Source organism: Rattus norvegicus, chromosome 1 (genome assembly GCF_021556685.1).
Source record: "Rattus norvegicus strain SHRSP/BbbUtx chromosome 1, alternate assembly SHRSP_T2T, whole genome shotgun sequence".
NCBI lineage: Eukaryota > Metazoa > Chordata > Mammalia > Rodentia > Muridae > Rattus > Rattus norvegicus.
This window is the reverse complement of record NC_141534.1, coordinates 153,729,732-153,755,122: the sequence shown is the minus strand read 5'-3', so window position 1 is coordinate 153,755,122 and position 25,391 is coordinate 153,729,732. Positions and strand designations below refer to the sequence as shown.

Genomic DNA, 25,391 nt, shown 5'->3' with positions numbered 1-25,391 from the left:
ACAGATTTAATTAATATGGAGATTGTTTTAGCTATCTCTTTACTTTCTGTTATGAAAATAGAGTTTCCGTAATGAACACATCATTAATTTGAATGCCTTTTTCTAAATTAAACATTTAAATTAAACACTAGACTGTTTTGTGTTAGATGAGATCAAATAGCTTCCAAGTTTAAATGAGCTCATTAATACCTTCCAAATTAGCTAGCCCATTCCATACAGGCTTCTACTCTTGCTTGACTTCAGTTATCTTTTTAATTGACAGAAGGAGATGTGAGTTTTGATGGCATTACCCACTCTAAGCTGAAAGATCTTTTGTGATATCTCATGGAGTGCTCACAGTTAATAAATGATAGGTCTGAAACAGCAGGAGGATGTGTTTAAAGTAACTAGTCGAGGACAGAAACTAAATCGCTATGTCTTCATTGCCATTTTTATAAGCTGCATTGACTTAGACTTAACGCAGGTCTAAAAACAAATTCAGTTATGTATAATTTGCCAGGTGGTTACTTTTACTGTTTTGAATTCTTGTCCAGTTGACCCAGGTGTGATTCCCAGAACCCACAGGATGGCTTACAACTATTTGTAATGCCAGTGCCAGGAGATCCAACATCTTCTGTCCACTATGGAAACTAGGCACACACATGGTACATGAATTTCCATTAATAAAAACACCATATGCATTTAAAAAAAATCACATGAACCAGAGATTCTGGGGAATACAGGTATTTCTGTTTATGTCAAATAGCATTAATTTCCTCCTCTTTGTTCTACACTTTTTGGAGATTTATCACATAATTTCTATAATAATCAGAACATGAGAATGGTTTATTACCATTATTTCTGTCTATCACTGTCAGATATTTCAAGGTAGAAATTGTTTATAAATAAATTTGTAGCCATATGTAGAGAAGCCATGATATACTCATGGAATGAGCTTCATAAATACATGCTGAGTTAAACAAAAATAAAAATGAGATAAATTTAAATCTTTTCCTAGATAGTTTTATGAAGTTTTAGCACATATTTCACAGCACTTGATGCAGAAGACACAACAAAGCCATCAGATAGCTCTTGCTTGATAAGTAAATGCATTTTGCACAGTGTTTTCAGGTTTACATAAGTAACATTATATGAGTTATTACTAGACATGATTTTTCTGACAGAGGATAGTACATATAGTCATGTAATTAATGTTAATAGTTTTAGGAAGGTTTAATTGCGGTCGGTCTTTTCCTATCTTGTTATTCATTGATTTGTTTGATTATTCTCAAAAATATTTTTCAAGTAGAACTACTAAAATAGTCCACAGATTTTCTCTTTTGTTTGCTTTGTTTTGTTTTGTTTGGAGGGTACTGGATGACATTTAAGAACAAAATACCTGTGTTCAACACTATTACATATGTTGTTTATGCAATCCACAGAGAACCTAACCTAAGAAGAAAAGGTGTGTTAAAGGGACCTGTCATGGTAGATCAGAGTGGAGAGGAAAACATTTCTGATAATAGGTATGAGTGAACTGCAGCCAGGGAATTCACTCATTAGGTGGAAAGCATATCACATGGAAGCCACAGGGGGAAGAAAAACAAAGTCACATTTCAGCAGAAAGTCATGGGTTTAGGTAACCATGACAACTGCTCCATGAAATAACAGCTTCTCTTTTTTCTCTATAAAAAAGATTTCATGGAATGTCATATGGTTTAGGTTTTTTGTTTGTTTGTTTGCTAGTTTTTCAGAAAAAAAAACCTTAAATACCATAATAAAATCTTTGCTCCTGAAGGCTTTTAAGAGCTGATAGTTTATTGCTACTTCTTAAATTTAATAGAATGCTTCATGTTCAGTTCTAATACAGCTGTTTCTTCTGTCCCATTCTTTGTTTCTTTGTATTTGCCTATTTGACTATGCTCCTCCTAACATATGCTACAAACCATTGTGGTTAGAAGAAGAAAGAACCAAACTTTCATCAGAAGACCGGGGCTCAGTCTAATTTCTGCCATTTGCCAAACTATCAAATAAGCCATTTAGAATTTGAAACAACAAAAAACCCTGCTATTATAATATATAATTGTTTTCTATGCTAATGAGAGAACCAAATGGATAAAAGACATTATGACTCACGTAATCACAAACTAAAATAACTTCTCTAATATACCTATAAGACCCATAGGAAGTTTCTTAAATATTTTAGAGATATTTTTGTTTCTAAAAGATTCAGTGACTCAATACAATATTACTATAGAACAAATTAAATAAATCAGTTTATGGAAAGTTGCTTGTTTAGTGTTATTTGCCATATGTTTTTGAGTCCCATGTATGAGAAGAGCTTTAAATGATACATCAGGATCAGTGATTATATGTTAGAATATTTGAATTGTCCTAACTTGGTGTCTAGTCAGTTGACAATGCAAAGCCATCCAGTCTGTTACATGCATAGCAGAAACTGGACTAGTTTTATAAACCACTCACCAGTTATTAATAATGGAAAAATAAATGAAGTAGACAAAGCTTTAGAATCAGAAATTCTGTATTTATGGATTTTCAAATATCTTCATATGTAAAGAAATAGATATTTTAAGGAAGAGAGCTGTCTAAATAAATTCATTTATGTTTCACATATCCTTTACTCATATAGCTTGCAGACCATTTTATACAATTTTAGCATACATATTTTTCCCTGCATCTGTCAAATGAAGTGAAATGTGGAATGTCCCTTACAGAAATCAAGACATTTTAGCTCTTCAACGTTGTGGATTTGGAATTTTTGGATTGGGATTCTGAGGCTGCATAGGCAGCATGATTTGAATGGATTTGTAGGACTCTGTCCATTCCTAGTCTGACCTTTTTGAGTAATGTAACAGGTTGTTTTTACTAAGTTCTCCCTTGTTCTTGAAGAATATGCAGGATCTTGGACCCCAGGACGTGAATAAATCTGTGTTTAGGCATGGCCAGAATCGTGGAGTACAGAGAAAAATGAGCAGAATGCAGAGGGAAACGGCAGTGTGGCCTCAGCTGCAGGATCACACAGGATGAGAGCATGTGGTGAACACAGGCCAGGTTAAAAACATGTTTTAGGGGAAGAATTAAAAATAATGTTTGGGGGCTGGGGATTTAGCTCAGCGGTAGAGCGCTTGCCTAGCGAGAGCAAGGCCCTGGGTTCGGTCCCCAGCTCCGGAAAAAAAAAAAAAAAAGAAGAAGAAAATAATGTTTGAAAAAGTCAATGTGAAAAACACAAAGGAGGGAACTGCACACAATAAAGCCCACTGCTTTCAGTCTTTAGCTGCAGACTGCTTGCTGTGAAAGTAAAGAGACAGGAATGAGTCTTCTGTTGTAAGTAATATATTTGTGATTTATGAAAACTGCGTTGAAATTTTAAGTCGTAAACAGATGTACAAGTTTAGAATATGAGAATTTTCATGAATGTAATTTGTCGGTAGGTCATGAAACTCACTCTTAAATGCAGCCAAGGACTATAAAGAGAAAGATAGAAAGAATGCATAAATCAGAGTTCTACATCAAGCCCAGCGTCAGGGCTGGGCCAGTTAGGTTATTGTCAGTTTTACATAAACTTAGACAGACTCACGAAGGGAAATCTCAGCTCAGTTTTTCTTACATAAGATTGCCACGTTGACTTTAATAGAGAACACTTTTGGTTGGTAATTGATATTAGAATGGTCAGTCCCATCTTTGGGCATATATCCATTGTAGTATAAAATGGAAAAACAGGCCTAAGTTTTGAGAATTAATCAGCTTGTTATTTTTGTCATGAAATTCTAAACAATTTTAGCTGTGAATTTGTGTTCCATAGTGAAGCCATGGGGACAGGGCAGTTAACTATAGCAGAAATTTTACAAATTAACTCTATCTTAAATATTTATATAAAGTACTTACTTTCATCACAATTGAATGTGTATCACACAGGAAACCTAAGTCATTAGATTGAGGACGGGAACGCCACCCTGGGTTTGACCTTCCATCCCTTGTCCTGCAAACTCTACTGCGTCCTTTGTCAGTGCTAAGAATGGTGGATATCCCACTTCATGCTTTTTTGGTTTTGTCATAACAGATCCATTTTTAATGTCTGGCTTGATATACAGCATAGTCTTTCCTTAGAGAATTTTACAACATAGCAGTTTCTTAGATTCCTATGTTACCCTCTGGCAGATTATCATCATCATTATTTTTTTAAAATCACGAATCTTTACGTTTTATAGGAAGTATTTTAAGGAGTTACGTTGCACATATTTCGTTTAAGTCATGTGTTAGTATTTTCCATATTGATAAGTAAACTGAAAGTCAGAGAAGGTAAATGACAGTTTGAAGATAAAAGACCTTGCTTCCAGTACAAACCAAGTTTTTCAGCTCCAACTTTATTGTACCCTGTGCAGTTATTTGTTCATTTACTTTTACTGGCATGTGCATTATGTGCATGTGGCACACATTATATGCATGCAAACAAGTGTGTGTTTATATGTTGATAGGTATATGGGTATCTACAAGTGTACTTGTACATGTACATGTTTGTGTGTGCCCATGGAGACCATAGGTCGACACTTAGTGTCTTTCTCAATTACTTACTATGGTACACATTAAGGCATGGTCTCTGTCTGACTGGATGGAATAACACTCATTCATATGACTAGTTTCCTTAGCCAGATTGCTCTGGCAATTTTCTGTTTGCATTTTGCAAGCACCGGGATGCTAACAGGAATCTACTTCTCACATTCAGGAATTAAGAGGGTGCTGATTATGTGACTTCCAGTTCTTAAGTTGGCATTGCAAGTATTTTACTCACTGAAACATTGCCCTTTTCTGTCTCCATGCATTTATAACTTCCTGCAAAGGCGTTCAGTAGCCAATGTTTTCACAGAGCTTCTATGTTAAAATGAACAACAGATTTCCAGTTCTTCATCTAGTTGGCCTACGTTTTTGGAAGTCAATGTGCAACAGTGTGAAATAAGACTTGTTTATTTGAACAGAGGTGCTCATGTATTATGAAGTTTGTACACGGAAAAGAAAAAGAAAGAAGAGAAAACAGACTGGACTAGTATGGTGACTTGGGAGCCTGTCTGGGAGGCAGAGTCACTACTGACAAGTTACTCAATGTCACATAAAAGAAATGTGGCTCCATTTTATGAATTATGACTAAAAATAGCTCAAGGTTTAGTTGGGTACTTTCTGAACACAAATTAGACTAGCAAATGCCAGCTACAAGAACAATAAATGTCTAGCACGGTAGCCTAAGTTCCTCCCTTCACTTTCATCTAACTGCTAGGAAGCTGAATGATAATAATGATATGTAATTTCATTGTATGTAATTTCATTCATATGTAAGTCCCTTGTCTCAGAGATAACTCATTTTGCATAAATTGGTTTTCACAGATCATTTGCAGCAGATCAGAAGAGTATAATAGCCATCAGGTTTTATGTGATGGAACACCTGAGGGACCACTATTACATAATCCTGGAAACCATGACAAAGCCAAAACCCCCAGGCTCCCATCTTCAGCAGACGTGGAATTTTGTCTGAGTTTGACCCAGTATGAATCTGGATCAATGGATAGAACTGCCAATTTCAGCTTTAGAAACACACTGGAAGGTAATATTTTCATGTTTAAATTTTTAAATTTTAATTTTTTTCTTACTTATAATTTCTTTTCAGAAATTCTGGGCTCAGAGATATTTTGTAATTTTGTGAGTTTTGCAATGCTAAGCTTTGAATATACCCAAGGAGATAGTAAACCTAGCCAGCATAGATTATCTCACTATATTCTAGAAGTGTAGTGATAGAAAAGTGTACTATACCCATGGCAAAGGTATGGCACTTTTCCACAAAAACAAAATAAAGCAAAACAGAAAACTAAAACAATAACAAAAGTTTCAGTTCTCATCTCAAACGAAGAAAAAAAGAAAAAGATAGATTCTCAAAAGCCAAAAGGGAGTGACCATGGTCAGAGTATTTTCCAATAGTATTTTCCTTTTTTCTATTTAATTTATTTTTTATTGTTTTTTTTAGTTACATTTCAAATGTTATTACCTTTCCTCATTTCCCATCCATAAGACCCCACCCCTTCCCCCTCCCCCTTCTTTTATAAGATTACTCCCCCTCCCCAACCACTCCCCTTTCCCTCCTCCTCACCTTGACATTTCCCTACACTGGGGGTCGAGCCTTGGCAGGACCAAGGGGTTCTCCTTCATTTGGTGCCCAACAAGGCCACTCTCTGCTACATATGTAGCTGGAGCCATGAGTCAGTCCATGTATAGTCCTTGGGTAGTGGTTTAGTCCCTGGGAGCTCTAGTTTGTTTACATTGTTGTCCTTATGGGGTTGAAAGCCCCTTCAGCTCCTTCAATCCTTTTCTAACATGATAAGAGTTCTGTGAAGTCTTACAGTAATGGAAAAAAGAAAATCAAAGGTCAAGAAATATTACAAGTTCATCAAAGGAAGTATCAAGTACGCAGGTTATAGAAAAGCCATGAGACCTAAGCTATAGGCATCCTATACCATCTGACCTCCATTCATAGCCTTTTCATTGTTCAAAAGTAGGAGACTATATATACAATATCATTTATCCAATGCAATGTTAGTTTACATACAGAGGAAAGCAATAAGTGGCTATTTACCCAACATCTGCACTTCATCAGAGATAGTTTCTCGCATTTTTTCTATTCCTTAATCCAGCACATGCTCACATTTTTCTTTCAACACTAGTTTATTCATGTGCAATCAAAATGGATCCTTTCACATACCCATGCATTCAATTCATTTAGAATTAGGGAAACAAATCTATCAATACACACACACACACACACACACACACACACACACACACAAGTTTTTTGTTTTTTGTTTTTTATTAACTTGAGTATTTCTTATATACATTTCGAGTGTTATTCCCTTTCCCGGTTTCCGGGCAAACATCCCCCTCCCCCCTCCCCTTCCTTATGGGTGTTCCCCTCCCAACCCTCCCCCGATTGCCGCCCTCCCCCCATAGACTAGTTCACTGGGGGTTCAGGCTTAGCAGGACCCAGGGCTTCCCCTTCCACTGGTGCTCTTACTAGGATATTCATTGCTACCTATGGGGTCAGAGTCCAGGGTCAGTCCATGTATAGTCTTTAGGTAGTGGCTTAGTCCCTGGAAGCTCTGGTTGCTTGGCATTGTTGTACTTTTGGGGTCTCGAGCCCCTTCAAGCTCTTCCAGTTCTTTCTCTGATTCCTTCAATAGGGGACCTATTCTCACTTCAGTGGTTTGCTGCTGGCATTCGCCACTGTATTTGCTGTATTCTGGCTGTGTCTCTCAGGAGAGATCTACATCCGGCTCCTGTCGGTCTGCACTTCTTTGCTTCATCCATCTTGTCTAATTGGGTGGCTGTATATGTATGGGCCACATGTGGGGCAGGCTCTGAATGGGTGTTCCTTCAGTCTCTGTTTTAATCTTTGCCTCTCCCTTCCCTGCCAAGGGTATTCTTTTTCCTCATTTAAAGAAGGAGTGAAGCATTCACATTTTGATCATCCGTCTTGAGTTTTGTTTGTTCTAGGGATCTAGGGTAATTCAAGCATTTGGGCTAATAGCCACTTATCAATGAGTGCATACCATGTATGTCTTTCTGTGATTGGGTTAGCTCACTCAGGATGATATTTTCCAGTTCCAACCATTTGCCTACGAATTTCATAAACTCGTTGTTTTTGATAGCTGAGTAATATTCCATTGTGTAGATGTACCACATTTTCTGTATCCATTCCTCTGTTGAAGGGCATCTGGGTTCTTTCCATTTTCTGGCTATTATAAATAAGGCTGCAATGAACATAGTGGAGCACGTGTCTCTTTTATATGTTGAGGCATCATTTGGGTATATGCCCAAGAGAGGTATAGCTGGATCCTCAGGCAGTTCAATGTCCAATTTTCTGAGGAACCTCCAGACTGATTTCCAGAATGGTTTTACCAGTCTGCAATCCCACCAACAATGGAGGAGTGTTCCTCTTTCTCCACATCCTCGCCAGCATCTGCTGTCACCTGAGTTTTTGATCTTAGCCATTCTCACTGGTGTGAGGTGACATCTCAGGGTTGTTTTGATTTGCATTTCCCTTATGACTAAAGATGTTGAACATTTCTTTAGGTGTTTCTCAGCCATTCGGCATTCCTCAGCTGTGAATTCTTTGTTTAGCTCTGAACCCCATTTTTAATAGGGTTATTTGTTTCCCTGCGGTCTAACTTCTTGAGTTCTTTGTATATTTTGGATATAAGGCCTCTATCTGTTGTAGGATTGGTAAAGATCTTTTCCCAATCTGTTGGTTGCCATTTTGTCCTAACCACAGTGTCCTTTGCTTTACAGAAGCTTTGCAGTTTTATGAGATCCCTTTGTCGATTCTTGATCTTAGAGCATAAGCCATTGGTGTTTTGTTCAGGAAATTTTTTCCAATGCCCATGTGTTCCAGATGCTTCCCTAGTTTTTCTTCTATTAGTTTGAGTGTGTCTGGTTTGATGTGGAGGTCCTTGATCCACTTGGACTTAAGCTTTGTACAGGGTGATAAGCATGGATCGATCTGCATTCTTCTACATGTTGCCCTCCAGTTGAACCAGCACCATTTGCTGAAAATGCTATCTTTTTTCCATTGGATGGTTTTGGCTCCTTTGTCAAAAATCAAGTGACCATAGGTGTGTGGGTTCATTTCTGGGTCTTCAATTCTATTCCATTGGTCTATCTGTCTGTCTCTGTACCAATACCATGCAGTTTTTATCACTATTGCTCTGTAATACTGCTTGAGTTCAGGGATAGTGATTCCCCCTGAAGTCCTTTTATTGTTGAGGATAGCTTTAGCTATCCTGGGTTTTTTGTTATTCCAGATGAATTTGCAAATTGTTCTGTCTAACTCTTTGAAGAATTGGATTGGTATTTTGATGGGGATTGCATTGAATCTGTAGATTGCTTTTGGTAAAATGGACATTTTTACTAAATTAATCCTGCCAATCCATGAGCATGGGAGATCTTTCCCTCTTCTGAGGTCTTCTTCAATTTCTTTCCTCAGTGTCTTGAAGGTCTTATTGTACCGATCTTTTACTTGCTTGGTTAAAGTCACACCGAGGTACTTTATATTATTTGGGTCTATTATGAAGGGTGTCGTTTCCCTAATTTCTTTCTCGGCTTGTTTCTCTTTTGTATAGAGGAAGGCAACTGATTTATTTGAGTTAATTTTATACCCAGCCACTTTGCTGAAGTTGTTTATCAGCTTTAGTAGTTCTCTGGTGGAACTTTTGGGATCACTTAAATATACTATCATGTCATCTGCAAATACTGATATTTTGACCTCTTCTTTTCCGATCTGTATCCCCTTGACCTCCTTTTGTTGTCTGATTGCTCTGGCTAGAACTTCAAGAACTATATTGAATAAGTAGGGAGAGAGTGGGCAGCCTTGTCTAGTCCCTGATTTTAGTGGGATTGCTTCAAGTTTCTCTCCATTTAGTTTAATGTTAGCAACTGGTTTGCTGTATATGGCTTTTACTATGTTTAGGTATGGGCCTTGAATTCCTATTCTTTCCAGGACTTTTATCATGAAGGGGTGTTGAATTTTGTCAAATGCTTTCTCAGCATCTAATGAAATGATCATGTGGTTCTGTTCTTTCAGTTTGTTTATATAATGGATCACGTTGATGGTTTTCCGTATATTAAACCATCCCTGCATGCCTGGGATGAAGCCTACTTGATCATGGTGGATGATTGTTTTGATGTGCTCTTGAATTCGGTTTGCCAGAATTTTATTGAGTATTTTTGCGTCGATATTCATAAGGGAAATTGGTCTGAAGTTCTCTTTCTTTGTTGTGTCTTTGTGTGGTTTAGGTATAAGAGTAATTGTGGCTTCGTAGAAGGAATTCGGTAGGGCTCCATCTGTTTCAATTTTGTGGAATAGTTTGGATAATATTGGTATGAGGTCTTCTATGAAGGTTTGATAGAATTCTGCAATAAACCCGTCTGGACCTGGGCTCTTTTTGGTTGGGAGACCTTTAATGACTGCTTCTATTTCCTTAGGAGTTATGGGGTTGTTTAACTGGTTTATCTGTTCCTGATTTAACTTCGATACCTGGTATCTGTCTAGGAAATTGTCCATTTCCTGAAGATTTTCAAATTTTGTTGAATATAGGTTTTTATAGTAAGATCTGATGATTTTTTGAATTTCCTCTGAATCTGTAGTTATGCCTCCCTTTTCATTTCTGATTTTGTTAATTTGGACGCACTCTCTGTGTCCTCTCGTTAGTCTGGCTAAGGGTTTATCTATCTTGTTGATTTTCTCAAAGAACCAACTTTTGGTTCTGTTGATTCTTTCTATGGTCCTTTTTGTTTCTACTTGCTTGATTTCAGCTCTGAGTTTGATTATTTCCTGCCTTCTACTCCTCCTGGGTGTATTTGCTTCTTTTTGTTCTAGAGCTTTTAGGTGTGCTGTCAAGCTGCTGACATATGCTCTTTCCTGTTTCTTTCTGCAGGCACTCAGCGCTATGAGTTTTCCTCTTAGCACAGCTTTCATTGTGTCCCATAAGTTTGAGTATGTTGTATCTTCATTTTCATTAAATTCTAAAAAGTTTTTAATTTCTTTCTTTATTTCTTCCTTGACCAGGTTATCATTGAGTAGAGCATTGTTCATTTTCCACGTATATGTGGGCATTCTTCCCTTATTGTTATTGAAGACCAGTTTTAGGCCGTGGTGGTCCGATAGCACGCATGGGATTATTTCTATCTTTCTGTACCTGTTGAGGCCCGTTTTTTGACCAATTATATGGTCAATTTTGGAGAAAGTACCATGAGGAGCTGAGAAGAAGGTATATCCTTTTGCTTTAGGATAGAATGTTCTATAAATATCCGTTAAGTCCATTTGGCTCATGACTTCTCTTAGTCTGTCGACATCACTGTTTAATTTCTGTTTCCATGATCTGTCCATTGATGAGAGTGGTGTGTTGAAATCTCCCACTATTATTGTGTGAGGTGCAATGTGTGTTTTGAGCTTTAGTAAGGCTTCTTTTACATATGTAGGTGCCCTTGTATTTGGGCATAGATATTTAGGATTGAGAGTTCATCTTGGTGGATTTTTCCTTTGATGAATATGAAGTGTCCTTCCTTATCTTTTTTGATGACTTTTAGTTGGAAATTGATTTTATTTGATATTAGAATGGCTACTCCAGCTTGCTTCTTCTGACCATTTGCTTGGAAAGTTGTTTTTTACAGCCTTTCACTCTGAGGTGGTGTCTGTCTTTGTCTCTGAGGTGTGTTTCCTGTAGGCAGCAGAATGCAGGGTCCTCGTTGCGTATCCAGTTTGTTAATCTATGTCTTTTTATTGGGAAGTTGAGGCCATTGATATTGAGAGATATTAAGGAATAGTGATTGTTGTTTCCCTTTATATTCATATTTGGATGTGAGGTTATGTTTGTGTGCTTTCATTCTCTTTGTTTTGTTGCCAAGACGATTAGTTTCTTGCTTCTTCTAGGGTATAGCTTGCCTCCTTATGTTGGGCTTTACCATTTATTATCCTTTGTAGTGCTGGATTTGTGGAAAGATATTGTGTAAATTTGGTTTTGTCATGGAATATCTTGGTTTCTCCATCAATGTTAATTGAGAGTTTTGCTGGATACAGTAACCTGGGCTGGCATTTGTGTTCTCTTAGGGTCTGTATGACATCAGTCCAGGATCTTCTGGCCTTCATAGTTTCTGGCGAGAAGTCTGGTGTGATTCTGATAGGTCTGCCTTTATATGTTACTTGACCTTTTTCCCTTACTGCTTTAAATATTCTTTCTTTATTTTGTGCGTTTGGTGTTTTGACAATTATGTGACGGGAGGTGTTTCTTTTCTGGTCCAATCTATTTGGAGTTCTGTAGGCTTCTTGTATGTCTATGAGTATCTCTTTTTTTAGGTTAGGGAAGTTTTCTTCTATGATTTTGTTGAAGATATTTACTGGTCCTTTGAGCTGGGAGTCTTCACTCTCTTCTATACCTATTATCCTTAGGTTTGATCTTCTCATTGAGTCCTGGATTTCCTGTATGTTTTGGACCAGTAGCTTTTTCCGCTTTACATTATCTTTGACAGTTGAGTCAATGATTTCTATGGAATCTTCTGCTCCTGAGATTCTCTCTTCCATCTCTTGTATTCTGTTGGTGAAGCTTGTATCTACAGCTCCTTGTCTCTTCTTTTGGTTTTCTATATCCAGGGTTGTTTCCATGTGTTCTTTCTTGATTGCTTCTATTTCCATTTTTAATTCCTTCAACTGTTTGATTGTGTTTTCCTGGAATTCTTTTAGGGATTTTTGTGTCTCCTCTCTATGGGCTTCTACTTGTTTATTTATGTTTTCCTGGAATTCTTTCAGGGATTTTTGCGATTCTTTCAGGCATTTTTGCGATTCCTCTCTGTAGGCTTCTACTTGTTCTCTAAGGGAGTTCTTCATGTCTTTCTTGAAGTCCTCCAGCATCATGATCAAATATGATTTTGAAACTAGATCTTGCTTTTCTGGTGTGTTTGGATATTCCGTGTTTGCTTTGGTGGGAGAATTGGGCTCCGATGATGCCATGTAGTCTTGGTTTCTGTTGCTTGTGTTCCTGCGCTTGCCTCTCGCCATCCGATTATCTCTAGTGTTACTTTTTTCTGCTATTTCTGACAATGGCTAGACTGTCCTATAAGCCTGTGTGTCAGGAGTGCTGTAGACCTGTTTTCCTCTCTTTCAGTCAGTCATGGGGACAAAGTGTTCTGCTTTCCGGCGTGTGGTTTTTCCTCTCTACAGGTCTTCAGCTGTTCCTGTGGGCCTGTGTCTTGAGTTCACCAGGCAGCTTTCTTGCAGCAGAAAAGTTGGTCTTACCTGTCGTCCCGAGGCTCAAGTTCGCTCGTGGGGTGCTGCCCATGGGCTCTCTGCAGCGGCAGCAACCAGGAAGACCTGTGTCGCCCCTTCCAGGAGCTTCAGTGCACCAGGGTTCCAGATGGTCTTTGGCTTTTTCCTCTGGCGTCCGAGATGTGTGTGCAGGGAGCAGTCTCTTCTGGTTTCCCAGGCTTGTCTGCCTCTCTGAAGGTTTAGCTCTCCCTCCCATGGGATTTGGGTGCAGAGAACTGTTTATCAGGTCTGTTTCTTTCAGGTTCCAGAGGTGTCTCAGGCAGGTGTCCTGCCGCTCCTGGGCCCTCCCCCACGGGAGCCCAGAGGCCTTATACAGTTTCCTCTTGGGCCAGGGATGTGGGCAGGGGTGAGCGGTGTTGGTGGTCTCTTCCGCTCTGCAGCCTCACGAGTGCCCACCTGACCAGGCGGTTGGGTCTCTCTCTCACCGGGTCTGGGAACAGAGAGCTGCTGCGGGCCGGGATCCGCGGGTGTGGGACTTCCCCACACACAAGTTTTAAGAGGGAGAGGCAGAGAGAAAGAAAGGAAGAGAGAGAGAGAGAGAGAGAGAGAGAGAGAGAGAGACCCCTCAAGCCACAGATTCCACAAATGAACAAACATTGGGGATAATCTCTATCAAAGTTTACAGAAATTACCACCAGATATTATTAAAATTCCTTCACAATTTATCATATAGAAAAGCTTCATTTCTTCTATAGAGTGAATCTTTTTTTAAACTTTTATCTTTGATTCTTAATGTGTTGTATCTTGACTATTGTTCTTCTACATAGGGGCGTGAGTTTACTGTCTCTTTTGAAATGTCAGCAAATGTAGCATGACTAGAGTATTTGCTCCCCAGTGGAAATGCCTCAGTGGGAGAGGATGTGCCTAGTCCTATGAAGGCTTGATACACTAATGTGAAGGATAACCAAGGGGTTCCTACTGTCTCTAAGGAGAATGAAATGGAGTGTGGGGGAAGTACTCTGTGAGGGGTAGACTGAGAAATCGGAGCAATAAACAAACAAACAAATAAATAAATAAATAAATAAATAAATAAATAAATAAATAAATAAATTACAAATGACAATAGTCCTAGGAAAGAAAGAGAAGAATGAGGTTAAAATGTTTACTTTTTGGCCCCAAATTTGGCATTGCTAGGGTTAACCGCTGAGTAGTCAATAAAAGAATGTTAAGTGATCGAGAAACATCCTGGATGACTGTTGCCTGTGTCTATGGTGTAGGGCAGGCAAGAAGTGAGAGAAACAGCTCACTTTGGTTATTTAGCTATGGGAATTGTCACAGTTCAACCATAATGAAGGAACTTTACAAAAGTGTGCAGCACTGGGTAACATTTTTCCTTTTCTTCTTTCATTTCAAGATATAATTCTAAAGATCCATACCTATAGGTAATGTAAGAAAGGAAAGCCACCTTAAAAATAGACTTTTGTGACTGATAAGATAAAGATTATAATTTTAATCTTACAATAATAAGACGATGCTTTAAAAAAGTGATGACTAGGTGCAGAATACCCTGCCAACCCCTCTATATGATGTCTCAAACTTTACAAATAGCGTCTATAGATGACATCATTATGCTCGGCTGAAAGGGGATGACAGATTCATAAACACCAAATAATGGATTATGCTTGGTCACTAATTGGTAGCCTCAAATCTGTACCTATTTCATTTAAGGACATTCTTCTCATTGAGTTCTGATGACCAGTATAGTTCAAGAGTTGGTTGAGAATAGACAAGATTGTAAATAGAATATCAGATACAATGGTTTGGAGAGGATCTCTATAGAGTTCCAAGTTACTGTACCTCTAAACAGAGAATTAGATAGACTCATGGTTAAAAGCAGAAGTAGAGTTTTATAAGAAGAGAAATACTTTCTCTATCAGAAGTGGTTCCAAGTAAAGGCTTGAGAGCTCAACACCAATGCTACAAAATGATCATATTTCTGACTTACTTGCATTTCATTGGCTTTTTTGCAGCATGTTTTATCTGTCAGACAATGGCCTTTGGTCTATGTTGCATGGCCTTGCTATTGGCCAAATCTTCCTCTCATATGCTAATTTGACAGCTACTGTGAAAGGACTTCCAGATCTCACTGTCTTCCCTAATCCTTTCTCTTGCATATGAACTATGGAAATGTATGCAGTCATAAAGAAAATTTAAATCCTTACACTTGCAGGAAAATGGATGAAAAATGGAAATCATTTACAGAAATAAATCAGGCTCTTAAAGACAAAACTCACAATCTTCCTCATATATCAGACTTAGATTTAAAATTGTATATGTGGTTATATCTACAAATATGTGTATTTATCGCAGTAGTTGTACATCAGAGGAAACAAAGGTATCAGTTTTAAAAGTACAGTGAAGGAGCAGAACAAAGACTACCACATACCTAAAAATTCATATACATTTTTATTAAAGTAAATATATGTTTGTTAAAAAAGAAACAAAATCACAGAGAATGAAATACTTTCAAGAGATTTTCTATAGAAATTAAGAATAAATATTGAATATAACACAGATGTTTTTCTCTTATAATAATGTTAACAACTAGAGCATGATGAAATAATCCTACACAAAGGAAGGGAAAAATTCTTTAAATAGTGTCGCCATTGTTTAGTAAAGATTCCCAACCAAGGACTGGTTGTCTTGTGACATGAACCTTGAAAAGTTCATCCATATAAGGACTCATCACAAGAGAGCCTTCCCTATCCTGAAGCATAATTTGAAAAGAGGGCTTCAGCTTTTATCTCAATGAGCATGTTACCTATTAAGAAAACTATAGCTTGAGCAAAAAATTTATTTCACATTGTAATTTTTACACAAATAATAGCTTCACATAGCTAAGAAAAATAAGAAACTATAATAAAGAGCAGATCTTTGATGCCTGGCATGTAATTGAATCAAGCTGTTATACAGATAAAAGATCTAGAACAAAACACTTAGCCTCTTCGAGTTTTCATGTTATCACCAGAAACCTCATTAAACAGTATCCTGTTTCCAGACTGTCTATGAGGAGTCTGTTCCATAAAAGCATGCAGAAACATATTATAGTACCAACTGTATAGATGGATAGAGTACAATAATAGCAGTATCTATTTATTGTATTGTGGTAAAAAGAAAGTAAAAAAGAAATTGTTAAATAGGACAAGGAACATATCTTGGGAATAGAGTCCTTGGCTAGCATATGAGGTGCTAGTTGCAATTCCTCGAAAAGTATGAATCATATTTAAGGATAAAATTCTAGCATTTTAAAGATACAAAACACATGATATATCACAATGATCCCCATTTTTCAGTCTTTATTTGAACTGTTAATCTACCTATATCAAATGGGAAAATAATGCTATGTGGGAACTGAATCACTGCAAATTGGTAGTCTGGACTTTGCAGATCCATCTATCTACCTTTATTTTCTGAGACTAGCATTTCTCAAGATCAGAAGGCGCATCAAATACATAATTTTCACATGCCAGTAAAAGACAAAAATATGGTTCACATCTTAGTTACTTCTCTATTGCTGTGAAGCTATCACTACTAGGACAGCTTAGAGAAGAAAGAGTTTGCTGGGGCTTACAGAAATAAAGGACAGGCCCATGGTCATCATAGCATGGGGTGTGACAACAGATAGGTCCACATGGCAATAGAGTAATTGGGGAGGCCTCACAAGCATGAGGAAGAAAGGGAGAGAGTTTGAATCAAGTCTACCCCTCCCAGTGACACACATCATTTCACAAAACCTCACTTCATAATCCTTTTTAAACAATAGTCACCAATTTATTACTAAGCATTTAGATATGAGTCTAAGGGAGCCATTCTCATTCAAACTAAAGCAATCATCTTGTTCAAAAATTATTCAATATATCAAGTATGAACAGTTCTTTTTGAGCAATACTCATTCGTCTCTGTATAAAGCCACCTGTACCAAGGACACAGAATTTTAAATTCTAAAAATGAAGAATTGTCTTCAGCAAAGTGTTATGAAATGGTTGACTTCCCAAGCTTGTTTCATAAAATAAATTAGCATTGTCATTAAAAGATTATCAGAGTATGAACACAATATATAAACTATGCCAACTGAACAAGGCACCATTAATTCAACTAAAATTGAAGAGCAGGAAGGAGAAGGAAACATAAATAAATATTTACTTACAGTGATCTTTTATTTTTTTCTTGTTACATTTTTGTAGTTGATTGCTGTATAATCCAGTATGTCTGTTGCTCTGCAAGCACAAAAAAAAATCTTTAAAAAGGTATAAATAGCTATTATAAACTTTTAAAGCATTAAAAACTAAAAACATTTAACAATTTAAAATAAGTTTCACAAAAAAAATTAAATGAATACATTGTCCATTACCTTTACAGTGGAAGATTGCTTTATGGATATACTGACAGTTTTGCACAGTTACATGAATACTGTATATTGATAACATACCTATAGACTAAACAGATATACACATAAGCAGTGGTGTTATCAAATTTCCGAGAAACTAGTCTAATGCTTATGGTAATAATTTAAAACTACAATTGAAATCTTATATGAATCACTTGTTAGTTTGTAGATACTATTATGACTTATAATAATCAAAATTAAAATATCTAAAACCTGAATATGCATCAAAGTAATGGCTAGCACTTGCTGCCATGTTTGGTAAGCTCCAACCCTTTTTGACTGTGTCCTTTTCAGTGAGGTCAGAACAACTGAGTGTTACAGGCAATGGTGATAGATCTGTAACTACTCTCTTGAAATTTTAAAAGAAAATCACTATTTTCACTCATAATATTTGCATGTTGAAAAACACTGCCCAAGCACTCCCCTACAATGGCAGCTCCTTGATTTGTTTCCTACAATTGGACAGTTGTACTAAATCAAATCAAAGATGTTTTTATAATAGAGGAGATACTTCAACAGACAAAATACTTACTGCTCAAACATTAGAAACTAATGATTGTTTAACTCACAGAAAGCCAGATGCCTTAATACCAGTGTACTAGTTTAACCTACAAAGGCCAGCTGGTCTTAATACCAGCACACCCATGATGACACAAGAAGATACTAGTAAGCTCATGACTATATCCCTTCCACACAGTTTCAAACAAAATACCCTGCCTCATACAAGTTGTAGGGGAAGGCCCAATGTACCAACTTGTTTTCTGATCTTACTGGGATACATCCCTACATACTCACATAATACAAGCACGTGCGCATACACACACACACACACACACACACACACACACACACACACGGGGGGGGAGAGAGAAAGAGAAAGAGAAAGCTTTTTTAAAAGAAGTTGAATAAATAAAAATGAAAGTTAATTCCATTTATGGTTTTAAGAATACTTTGAAAATACTAGGGAAATTAGATGACTTCCAAAATACCTAAAGATTCACTTAAAAACTCCATTTTTTGATCTGCATCTAAGATCCTAGCTATAAATGATATTAATGGGTAGTAAGTAATATTACTGAAAGTTTCTAGCCATTAAATACAATCTTTTCCAAATCATGGCATCATTTGAAAACTGTGATGCTCATAATTCTTTGCTAAGTCTCTTGTTAGGAGAGTAAATTTAGAGAGAAGTTAGTCAAAGGGTCTAAGACCCACTTAGCTCCTCATAGGCACTAAGATGAGTTTGCTGTCTTGTTTTCTTTCTTCATTTGTATTCCCAGACTCACTTTGAATGATTAATATAATTTAAATAGTAACATGAGTTTAAATAAAACAAAAATTAAACACGTTTCTTTTGAGTGAAAATTTAGTCACTTGTTATTTCACACTTCAAAACCGAGCAGGGTTAACCATGTAAGTTCAACATAATCTATGATCTCACATCCTGGAAAGAAAACAGATGAAAATGCTTTTGCATTACCTATCATAGAGTAGCTTATTTTCAAGAAAATATGTAGCAGCTACTTCTAAGAAATTATTTCACATCAGTTTGCACAGTGAGATTTTAAAGGCAGAATTATTATTGGATATTTTTAAGGTCAAAATATAGAAGAGGAAAATTTCACATGAAGGAAATAATATGAGAAGTAAATGCTTTGAAATGTAAGTTTAGGTTTAGAAAACAAAGAACAATTTACTCACATTCAGTAAATTTCAACCCCGATTGCACATTAGAATCACTTAGGGGCTTTTAAGACTATAAGTGACTGAGTTCAATTCTAAATCAATTAAATCCAAATCTCCAGGTATCAGAGATAAACATCAATATCTAAAACAAATAGCCCAAACCTCTCTAGAGGAGAATTGCGGGAGAAATAAAAGAGGAAAGAATATGGATTGACAAATTGAAATTCCCTATTGTCATTCATCTGAAACACTCCTAAGTCTCTCATGAATGAGGCACATGAACTTGAAGACATAACTCTCAGTACTTTGGGTGACTGTTCCTGCCCTTTGCAAAGAACTTTGAGGAATGCTGGCATCTGAGGTGGCTAACATGGTCCTTACTAGCTTGTTGGATATTCTATCCATGGGGAATTTAAGAAAACACAAGTTCAATATCATCCTAATATCCTGTACCTTCCTGTATTGTAGCTGGTTTTAAACAGGGTAAGTGTACAAACTAATTCCAAGAACACACTACAAAGAGATGTCTGAAGTGTTTTGGCCAGTTCATATGAAACATCTTAGGTTTTATGGAGAAGACTATCTTTGTTATTTTTGATCTCTGTTGGATATTTTTCTTCTGAATACAGAAAAACTGGCTTTGCTTAGTCTAAGTAAATTATTTTATCTCATGTTTGAGTAATTTCTGATCTCTTTCAAGAAACATAATTTCTATTTGGAAAAGATCACAAGTTTCAAGACAATCACAATTAACTTTAAGTTTTAGTATTAAATTCAATACTGGTTTGAATTTAGGTGCACTACATTAATTCTTTAAACTGGCATTTCCTCATTAGTAAAATTGGAACAACAACAATATTGTCAAATATCAAGTAATCCTGTTACTTAAATGAGATTATATACAAGAGTGGTATTTGAATGCTTGGTTTTATGAAAATATTGGGATTTTTTCTTTCAGGAAAGAGCAAAATGCAACAAGAAATGAAATTGACAGAGTAATCATTTTTATTTTATGGGGATAATTTCAGTAGCCATAATCTTTCCCCTTTTATTTCCAAGTTTTTGATTTCCAAATGAACTGTAAAGAAGTACAATAGAAAATAATTTATTTCGATGTTAATATCATTTAAATCTCTAATAGTATTCCCCTTGGCAAATATCACATTAGAAAACTTTAATGGTCCCTTGTAGGTTTTGATGAGAAAATTGCCTTTTCCATTGCCCACCTCTGTTGGATACACACAGAAAATGCATGTTTTGGGTTAGCAGTTTTGAAAATGGGCACTCATTTATCAACTAAATCAGACCACAGAGAGGTCTGACTACTCAGAAAACTAGCACTAGTATCAAATTGATGCTAGATGCTTTCCTACCAGCTATCAGATTTAATCTTTACATCCTAAGAAATGTGCTTAGCTATTTTCTATTATATCAATGACAAAAGGAAGCAAAAAAGGTTACCTAAATTGATAAATACTGTACTTCTTTCTTTTAAATAACAGAGAAGTTGAAGACAGGTTTGTTTAACCCTTTACAGCAGTGTCTTGAAACATGGCTCGCTAGGCAGCGTGCTTTAGGCTCTCAGAAGAGTCGAAAGCACAGAAAGTTTAAAGGGAATTTATTTGTTAGTCATATTTACTATATTGTTATTCTACTATAATTATCCAAAACACATCTAGCTGAGAGGTTACTGAAGGTCTTCCAATCCCTTTGTATAATTATTTTACAAAAACTATAATTTTGTTTCCACTTTTATTATTCCACCTCAAGGGGAGGTGAAAATTTCTATGATTTTTGAAAACAAAGTTATTACAAACATTGGGGTGAAAGTTGCCAAAGTGGGTGTTGTTAGTAAGTTATGGAAAAATTTATTAGGTTAATTTATTTAATTTATTTAATTGACATGTAAAAATTACTTATATTTATGGTATATGATATTTTGATATTGGTAGATACCTTATATAATAACTAAACCAAATTAAACATCGTGTCTGCTATGTAAAATACTTACTATTCCTTAGTGTGAATGTTTACAATCTATTTTCTTAGCAATTTCCAAGTATACCTTGCACTATGAGGAACAGTTTTTTGGCATATCTGTTGATCTACCTGCCTTGTTCTTTTCACCAACATAAATTTCATTTGACTAATGTAGTTCTAAACTTTACCAACCTAAAAACAAAATCTCTACCATAGAATTTGTAACATTTAGTTTAATAATTCTGTAGGAAAGAATCACTTAAACAGGCACATAAAATTATAAAATACATGAGTCTATCTTAATATTTAGAAATGGGTGTCAATATTAAATCATTAAGGTGGATAAATTTTAAAATATGTATTATCTTTAAATTTTATATTATCTGCAATATCTCTGAATCATTCCTCAAAATTTATTTATATCTCTGATAAAAATAATTAGGATACACTTAAAAATATCTAAGACTATACATGAAATGAAGTTCTAAAGCTTTCATTTGATGGTATGATTACATTAATTCTAAAACTTGAAGGCTATTCTTACATAGATTATTCTCCTCAGTAGTGTACAGAATGTTGCTACATAGGAAAGACAATAAACTATTACATAAGAAAACTTAAATTCCGTAATTAAACAGGTTTTTCTTCCAATCCCTATTTCTATGCATAAACATATGCAGTTACATAGTGGACTAAGCATTTTTTGCATCTCTGATAATGCAAAGAAATAATCTGTATGATGACTCTGAATTGTGTGAAATAAAAAATAAGTTCTTAAAAAATGTACCCCCAATACTTTTAGAAAAGAAAGAACAGTAAAGAATATTATAAGTTCTTACAGTGATTTTACAGAGAGAAGAGAACTTCATTTTTTTTCTTGAAATGAGTTCTAATTAGCTGTGAAATGAATGTTCCACAAAAATAAAAACATTATGATCTGATGTTCCTAGGGCAATTACAGATGAATGACTAGAAGCAAGGTTGATCACCAATTTCATGCTTCTTCTGGAAACAGGATCCAAAATTTAAATATTTGTTAGAAACAGAATGCAAGAGGATATAAGTACACTGCAAAGGACTCCTCTCAGTATTATTTTTTAATATGTTGCTGATGTATTCTTTATATTTTTAAGTTAAATGAGAGCAAATGATGATTATTGCAAAGATTCTTGGGACTTAGCAGTATCCAAAGGACTTAAAAAAGATGTTCCATTACAGAGTCCATATTGGCCCAGGCTAGCTCATCACTTAAATCTACCACACAGTGTACCTTTCAGTCCTGAAGAGATCTGAATGAATATTCAGAATCCCAATATCAAATGAGTTTTCTTATTGATTTTGTTTATTTAAAATTAGGCTTACCTCTGTAGTTGTAGACGAGATGAGATAATCATTTAGATATTCAATAATTTAGGAAAACTTACTTTTAAATTCCTCTGTGTCAACAGGATTTGCCAGTCCACTCACAGGGATAGCAGATTCTTCTCAAAGTAGCATGCACAACGCTCTGCATATCTATATGAATGGAACAATGTCGCAAGTACAGGGATCGGCCAATGATCCCATTTTTCTTCTTCATCATGCTTTTGTGGACAGGTTGGTTGATATTTCCTCATGAACTATGTGTTCACTGCACTAAAATGTACTATTAATGTGGGTTTCAAATATGACTTTAATTATCATACCAAACCTTATAAATTGTGGTGGTTCTCTATTTTGAGAGATCCTAACTTAACACTAAAAGTACAAATGACTTATTAAAGTAATATTTAGTGAAGAGAAACCAGTAAGGTATAAGGTTTGATAGGGAAATAAAAATTTTCAAGTTAAGCTACAGTATAAGTTCATGATGTGAGATACAGCCATGTCTTGGGAAAGCTTGGGGTATTCATTATTTGATATCAGAGTAGGACACAGGAATAAATTCAGTCTAATACTTGAGAGTCAATAGTTACAGCTTGGCTTTACAAAGGGGATGCAGAACTCCCAAGTACTAGCTTGATTCTTCATAGAGGCTATGTGTTTATATTGCTGAATTTGAAGCCTGTAGATATTTGTGGTTAAGTGTAAGCACAGGAATATAAGGAATCTACTGTTTACAAAAAGGTGACAGATTTCATGGAAGAGATGAAGACACATTAATGTTTCATAGGAATTTGCAACCCATCTTTTTACTATTTTTTTTTATTAACTTGAGTATTTCTTATATACATTTCGAGTGTTATTCCCTTTCCCGGTTTCCGGGCAAACATCCCCCTCCCCCCTCCCCTTCCTCATGGGTGTTTTTACTATTTTTAAAGCATACTGATATGTTAATGTGAGAGGACTTAGGTAAAATTATTAGTCAGTTAGTCAGGTGTAATATATCCTGATATTTAATGTTTCAGAATTTTCATAAAGAAATGTGTTGGGAATGGTTACTACTATCATGAATCACTGGATGGAAAGGTTTTATTGATTTTAGAATTCATCAATGAATATCATTGGAAGTTTAGATAAATCATGGAGGTGTTCTGAGTTTTCCTTTTCGTATCTTTAAATATGGTTTTTAAGAGAAGCTATGAAGAATACAGATGTTATTAAAAGTAAACAAGCTGTGAAACTAATCTGAACAGTAGGCACCACATATAATATATGGCTGATTTGATGAGAACCATACAGTCTCTGGGGTACCTATATAATGGAAATATTATAATACGTCATAATGCTGAGTGGTAGAAGTAATAACAATGATAAATTATATTAGTGAGATATAATATTCTTATTATCTAGCAATTTGAATAACTAATCTTCAACAATGCATTACTTTTACAGTTTGAATATTAAAAATGATGCCAAAAAAGATACTAAAAAAACAGTGTATGCTATTAAGGTGTTGGAGATTTCTTGCAAGCTTATTTAGTATTACTAGGTAAAAATATTTTAGGATATCTCATTAATTTTATATATATACATTAATGTTTATGCAAGAAGTAATTACAATGAGTTTGCCATAATTATCTTCATATAATTTTGAAGATATATTGTCTTCATAAATGAGCTTATTAACAAGCATGGAGCCATAGTCTGTACAAATATTTAGAAGTCAAGGGTTATTTTAGGTACATTCTTCACTATGCAATTCTCCCCATTTCTTCAGGGAGCCTATTGAATTGTTCTATGTCTTCAGCAATCTGTGTTCATCTCTTTTCTATAGAACTTACTTACTTCATTGTATCATAATCATCAAAGTACTAGTTTATGTAAATACATCTTGAATCATTAGTTCAAGTTTAATTTTATCAGTCATGACTTGTTTACTCAGTACTCAGCATGACAATATGTAATGTGTATTTGATGGAATAAATGGAGGATTGCAATGTGCAACTAACATATTCTAATTTTAAAAGTTGAGTAGAAGATCTGGGTGAATGTATTTCCTATTATTAATTGTATTAATTGTAGTGAGTTTTTGCATGCTAAGGGAAATTTAGAGAGCATTAAAATAATACCAATGTGTCTATAATTGATGAGTTTTACAGTATTATTTATAAAATGAGGAATAGAGGTTACATGATATTTACTACTTCAACAGCATATGTGTCTCAACATGTATGAATTTGCCTATTAAAAAATGAGAGACAAGCATAATCAAATATTAGTGAACTATATCTGTTTTGGGGTTAGACACAGTTTTATTCATTTTTAAAAATTTGTTAATATAATTTGTTCAATAATACCAAGGATAGAATCAATTCTGAAAACTTAAAAACATTCTGACTGGGGTGAGGTGGAATCTCAGGGTTGTTTTGATTTGCATTTCCCTGATGGCTAAGGATGTTGAACATTTCTTTAGGTGCTTTTTGGCCATTCGATAATCCTCAGCTGAGAATATTTTATTTACCTCTGTACCCATTTTTAATAGGGTTATTTGGCTCTCTGGAGTCTAACCATCTTGAGTTCTTTGTATATCTTGGATATTAGCTCTCTATCAAATGTAGGGTTGGTAAAGATCTTTTCCCAATCTGTTGGTTGCCATTTTGTCCTAATGACAGTGTCTTTTGCCTTACAGAAGCTTTACAGTTTTATGAGGTACCATTTGTCGATTCTTGATCTTAGAGCATAAACCATTGGTGTTTTGTTCAGGAAATTTTCCCCAGTGCTCATGTGTTCGAGACTCTTTCCCACGTTTTCTTCTATTAGTTTGAGTGTATCTGGTTTGATGTAGAGGTCCTTGATCCACTTGAACTTAAGCTTTGTACATGGTGATAAAAATGCTCACTAGTTTTTAATAAAGAGATTTCTGGTGAGATATTTATTTTAAAGCCTTCTCTACATTGGTTGCTTTAATGAGAACTTCTTCCTGGCAATTCAGCTCAAAGTGCTGCCTAGAATTATTAGATATTATGTGATACCTTTCTAGCCTTGGTTTCTGGAATGTCTTCCCATTTTGGCACAGCAAACCATGGTGAAGTCTCTACAGCAACACTCCTATTAACTTTCTAT

At 35.6% G+C, this 25,391-nt stretch overlaps 1 protein-coding gene across 1 annotated transcript in view; it reads left to right on the top strand.

Annotated features, from left to right (window-relative positions):
* Positions 1-25,391, top strand: part of Tyr (tyrosinase) — an 88,757-nt gene that overhangs the window by 3,748 nt on the left and 59,618 nt on the right. Inside the window, 2 exon segments of the mRNA NM_001107535.1 lie at positions 5,377-5,593; positions 22,355-22,502. Of these exon segments, the coding sequence (NP_001101005.1) occupies positions 5,377-5,593; positions 22,355-22,502 (365 nt within the window).